This window comes from Dermacentor albipictus, chromosome 5, assembly GCF_038994185.2.
Source record: "Dermacentor albipictus isolate Rhodes 1998 colony chromosome 5, USDA_Dalb.pri_finalv2, whole genome shotgun sequence".
NCBI lineage: Eukaryota > Metazoa > Arthropoda > Arachnida > Ixodida > Ixodidae > Dermacentor > Dermacentor albipictus.
In genome coordinates this window covers 77,878,701-77,884,173 of record NC_091825.1, presented here as the reverse complement: position 1 = coordinate 77,884,173, position 5,473 = coordinate 77,878,701, and the positions used below count along the sequence as shown (strand labels likewise).

Sequence of the window (5,473 nt, the reverse complement as noted above, 5' to 3'; positions counted from 1 at the left end):
TAAAAAAATTTGTAATACGGAAATAAAGCTCTTGCAGAACCCTTGTAACCAACGTAACAAATTCATGTAAGATGTAAAATGACATATCAAATTTGTCCGCTTTGAACGATCTAATGGATGCAATTTACAGAACCACGATATCTATTCTTGATGCAGAGCTATGAATTTGTAAACTTCATGCTTCTATTGTTTTCAAATGGTCGAATATTTGAAAATTCTTTTAAGACAAATCCAATTCCGCTTCGAACAGTCGCTACAATTTAACTTTCTCTCTGAAATGCAACAAATTTCATTAAAATCGGCCCAAGGGTTATCTCAGAAAAACGTTTTTGCATTTTACATGTATTTGAATAGGCCGCGTCAAAGTTGGGCCCCAGCTAAAGCTTCCTCTTAAGAAGGTGGTCCACCTGGTGGGGCTTGTGGTGGCATCCCCATGGCCTGCTGAATGCAAAGCACCAGTGCTGGCGCCATCCGTGTCAGGCTCCGCAGCTCCTGCAGCAGCTGAGTGTTCTGCTGCACCTGTTGCTCAGCAGCAGAAGCAAGGCGTTCCGTGGCTACTGCTTGGCGTTCCGTGGCTACTGCTTGGCGCAACGTCGCCGCGCCTTGATTTTCGACTGCCGTTCTCAGCTGCTGCGCCGACTGGAGGAGGTCCTGCATTTGCTGTATAGGGACAGGTTACAACCATACAATTATTAAGAACGTCTTGACTCTTTATTGTGCAGTGTACCTTCTATGCAATAGTGAGGTTCAATCTTCAACACACTCACTTAAGATTTGAACTCAACCACAATGAACAAGATGGCACAAGTCCTTAAGAAATTTCCTCTAAAGAAGCACTTTAAGCGGCATATGCATGCACTTTTAGACGCAGTGCACAAGAATAATCCACACTTTGAACAGTGAAGACTGGTAAGCAAAAGATTCTCTCTAGATTGCGCTAACTTTTACAGGGACCTTACAGTTGCCCTTTTTGGCTGCTTCAAGTACTGCACCGAAAAACTTCGTCTAAGGTAATAACCCCCCCCCCCATATACAGCATCTTACAAAGCCACAAGCAGATGGTGCGAGAGGCACCCCAATTTTTTGCAATGTTGTGTAACGCCATTATACAATACAATGGCCAAATCGGCAGGTATGCAGAGGTTCTACGACGTATGTCACCTGCTAATATAACGTGAGCATAGGTAATCTAACGAGTAATATTTATGGAACAGTACTATCAGAAGTAGTGCAGTAACATAAATCAGCTAAGTGCAGTAAGAAATACTAAGCATTTTCATTCACTGAGAAATAGCTTTCGTGTATAGAGTGAAATCATGAGAATGATAACCTAGTTGGAATGCTTACGTTGTTCTGCTGTTGCGAGAGTGCAACAGACTCAGCATATTTCGCAACGACAGAAGACAGCAGGTCGTCCGTTCTCTGCTCTGGCCTTCGGCCCCGCCCTGTCTGCCGTGGCTCTAAAAGTAGGGCAAAAGGGGCACCATTACTAATTTCCTCACATGCAACGCAAAACTTGTTTTCGTGCGTTATTGTGAGTTGTTTACCACTGCTCATTGCAACTAGTTTGTATCAGAGATCACATATACCAAAATGTTTTCATTAAGGAAAATCAAGAAAATGCAGTGTTAATGAGTGAGGCATTTCACATGGGGCCACTATTCTTTAAAGCAATCCGAGGCATTATTGTGCCTTTTGGCACCAAACAAAACTACACTGCTTGCGGCATTGCATAATTTCCTTTTTTAACAGCACCACAAATGTAGTGCCATTTGTTGCCTAGCCATTCTGTTCGTTCTCACAACCCTTCTTGCGTAACGATGAGAAATACTTTTTCCCTCTGTGCAACTTCTGTATTACCAAAGTTACTTGAAGTACGTAACATACGACGGTGAGCCCATTCACTAATCATACAGTAAATACATACACATACACATTCATTGTTCCCCTTGTACAATTACGTCCTCGTATTGTCCATCAGCAAGCATGATCCAAATTAAGTCCTTGCAGTCAATGCGTAATACAGCTCATTTACATGTTCAACACGACTTGTGTTTGTGCTCCTAAATCTCTCCTTCTTTACTGTTCTGGGGAATTCTGAATGTGTTTGCGTGTTTGTTCTTTAGTTATGTGAATTTAGTACGCTACTTATGGCTATGATTTTACAATGCACGTTCTGTAATGACAATGTTTCTGAAAAGTATGTGTTCACAATAAGTAAGTAAAAAATTGTGAAGACGTCTGTTGTACACTTACGTGTCTGACTACTAGGGCCACCTGCATCCTCCCGACGCCTCTCCGCTGTCGCGGGCTGCATTGGTCTCGCTAAGAATGAATACGACGCATAAGGAAAATAAGTACATGTCATACGTTTGGAAAAATACTGTAGAGATGTGTACAACAAATGAATGAAAGAAATGCCTTCCAACTTACCTCTTATGCCGCTTGTCCCAGGCGCTGTGCTGACAGACACATGGGACTCGGCAGTTGCCGCGTCACCAGCACCGCGGTCAGCAGCGCTTTCCTCCTGCATAGATGCAATTGGCATCATTAATGATAACAGTTTTGTTGTTGTGATACCTGTCATGTACAGGAAATATTGCAGTCATATTTCAATGGCATCCAGACCGTTGCATTTCGAAATGGCTACACTAATAAAAGCCTGTGCTATGTCTTTTTACATGACCATCAATGACAAATGGTTGGTGCACATCTGCTCAATAAATGAAGCTCTTTTGTTCCTGTGGCAACCACTCTAAGTGTTTGCTTACCTATTGAGTAAAAAGGTGGCATGCTACTGGTGCTTCTACACTAAGAAGTTATCTATTATGTCACTTTTATAAATCTGCATCGGCGCAACCCCAATTATTTACAAAACATATCACTGCATGCGAACATGCATAAGCTAACTATAGAATGATTAAACGGACTACACCAACATGGCTTATATGCCTCATTAAAAAGCAGAGAACATTGCCTTTACATAAAAACACAGGCACTGAGCAAGCATTTGTGTGCATTTTTCAGAGAAATACGCAAGCGATAGTAAATAGCTTGACGATTTCCGCTCAAGCTCGGGCTATCTTCTGAGAGGCAACACTAGCGCGCGACCACACATCAGCCAAACGGCGGTGACTGAGCGAATCGCGACAGCGCAACGACTTGGCGTTGACCTATTGAAACCCATGCGCCTGATGTTCACCTCTTCGTCGGGCTCATAGAAAGGCGGGCAGACTCCGATGGCGCTCGCCCTTCCAACCAAGGAAAGGATGCGCCCTCGCGGTCCGGGCAGGCTGCCTCCTCCGGTTCCGCTGTGATTTACGTTTGTTAGAATATGGTGCGCAAAAGCTCCGTCAACGAGTGTGCTTACCTGCTTTCGGCGTGCAAGGCGGCTGCATCACGGCGGGCCTTGTAGACGTCTTTTTTCCACACGCCGCGCCATTGGGCTGCAGTTTTCACTGCCGGGCCCTCAGTGTTCAGCAAGGCAGTCACTTGCTGCCAGAGCTCCTCCTTGCGCGCCGCCGTCAGCTGTTGACCCAGCACACACGACGCCTTCGCAAGGTAGGGGTGCTCTTCAACAAATGACAAGAGTATCTCGCGCTGCCTCTCTGAAACATGAGGACCCAGCCGCCGAACCTGCTGCGATGACATCGTTTCGGATTCGGCGCACAAACTGGCAAACGCAGAACGCAAACAAAGCGAGGCAACTTGTTTGCATAACGTATGGCACACCACCTAGCGACTAAATAAGAAAACAACACAAATAAAATTACAACTCCCAGTAGCAGTCTGCGCCGCAAGCTCACATTTATTACTGAAAATATATTTGCAAGTGTTCTATACAAACCAATGTTTTTTTATCAAACCAGCAACATCCTTCAATTGCTATACCGTCCCCCAAGTACAAACAAAACTGATGACGTGATCTTCAGGCAGGCCGCCGCTCGTTGATTGGTTCCCCTCACGCCGCCCCGTTCCACTCTTTCTCCGAGTTACGTAATCCCGACGTAACAGCCAAAGGGAACCGGTTCCCAAAGGAACCGTTACAGAATACGGCCCCTGTACAAACTTCTGTGACAGAACACTGCCAACTCGAACACGGAATGTCCGATTTGATAGATAACTTTCGATAACATTGAACATATTTCCGTGGATACCTAAGTGTGAGAGGTCTCTCAATATCCCGAACCGCCACGTTGTATCATAGGCTTTCTCCATATCTAAGAATACTGATAAGAAAAACTGCTTATGGACAAAAGCTTCACGGATACGTGCCTCGATACGTATGAGATGGTCAGTGGCGGATCGACCCTCCCGATACCCGCACTGGAATGGGTCTAGCAATTTGTTTGATTCTAGGAAGTGTAGTAGGCGACAGTTAATCATTTTTTCGAATACTTTGCAGAGGCAACTTGTTAATGCTATAGGTCTATAACTTGATGCAGAGGAAGGATCCTTTCCGTGCTTCAGTATTGGAATTATAATAGCCTCCTTCCAAGCAGAGGGGATCTCGCCGGAAGACCATATAACGTTGTAAAGGGAAAGGAGGGTTTTCTGTGTTTCGGATGGTAGTTGTTTTAACATCTCATATATTATGCGGTCTGAACCTGGGGCGGATGTATTACAGCAGTTCAGTGCTGCCTGCAGTTCTGCTATGCAGAATGGTTCATTGTACGGCGCACTTTTTGCACATTTCCTTTCTAGCTTTTGGTACTCTATTCGTGTTCTGTACTTTAGGAATGTTTCGGTGTAGTGTGAGGAGCTGGATATGTGTTCAAAGTGTGTGCCAAGAAAGTTGGCTTGATCTTCCAGGCTTTCTCCGTGACTATTTACTAAAGGCAGCGAATACGTTTGTTGTCCATTTACCTTTTTCACTCTATTCCATACTTTTGTCTCATCTGTGTACGAGTTGATGCTTGATATAAACTTCGCCCAACTCTCTCGTCTTGCTTGCCGGCGCGTTCTCCTTGCCTGGGATTTGACATGTTTAAAGTTTTCCAGGTTTTCAGCTGTAGGAGAATCGCGAAATATCGCCCACGCTTTGTTCTGGTTCCTCCGTGCTTGCCTGCATGCATCGTTCCACCAGGGAACACGCCGCTTGGAACCCATGCCGCTCGTTTGTGGAATACATTTACAGGCGGCATCCAGTATAAAAGCTGTAAAATATGCAACAGCATCATCTATGGTTATACCAGACAACTCAGTCCACATCATATAAGTAAGAGTTCGGTACCGTTCCCAATCGGCTGAGTCAATCTTCCACCGAGGGACCAGCGGGGGAAGTTGATCTTGTTTCGGCGTAGTTAGGATTATTGGGAAGTGGTCACTCCCATACGGGTTGTTAAGCACATTCCATTTAAAATAGGGTAAAAGCGTCGGCGATAAAATGCTAAGATCTATGGCAGAGTATGACTTGTTGGACAGGTTAAAATATGTGGGCTCCTTAGTGTTCAAGAGACATGTTCCAGAGGTA

The 5,473-nt window shown here is 44.8% G+C and overlaps 1 protein-coding gene across 1 annotated transcript; it reads right to left on the bottom strand.

Moving 5' to 3' along the window:
* Positions 1 to 3,651, bottom strand: LOC135921186 (uncharacterized). Its single transcript, XM_065455496.2, has 6 exons — positions 3,371 to 3,651; positions 3,203 to 3,311; positions 2,434 to 2,527; positions 2,257 to 2,325; positions 1,348 to 1,460; positions 1 to 660 (listed from the first exon to the last, which is right to left on the bottom strand). The coding sequence occupies exons 1-6, from the start codon at positions 3,649 to 3,651 to the stop codon at positions 391 to 393; spliced, it is 936 nt and encodes a 311-aa protein (XP_065311568.1). The 3' UTR covers positions 1 to 390.
* Between the last annotated feature and the right edge of the window lie 1,822 nt (positions 3,652 to 5,473).

What these genes read in the sequence shown, in the direction of transcription:
- LOC135921186 (XM_065455496.2), bottom strand. Translation starts at nt 3,651, where the DNA reads ATGTCATCGCAGCAGGTTCGGCGGCTGGGTCCTCATGTTTCAGAGAGG. An exon ending in GCCTTGCACGCCGAAAGCAG is followed by an intron (nt 3,312 to 3,370) that starts GTAAGCACACTC and finishes CGTAAATCACAG; the next exon opens with CGGAACCGGAGGAGGCAGCC. An exon ending in TGGGACAAGCGGCATAAGAG is followed by an intron (nt 2,326 to 2,433) that starts GTAAGTTGGAAG and finishes ATTCATTCTTAG; the next exon opens with CGAGACCAATGCAGCCCGCG.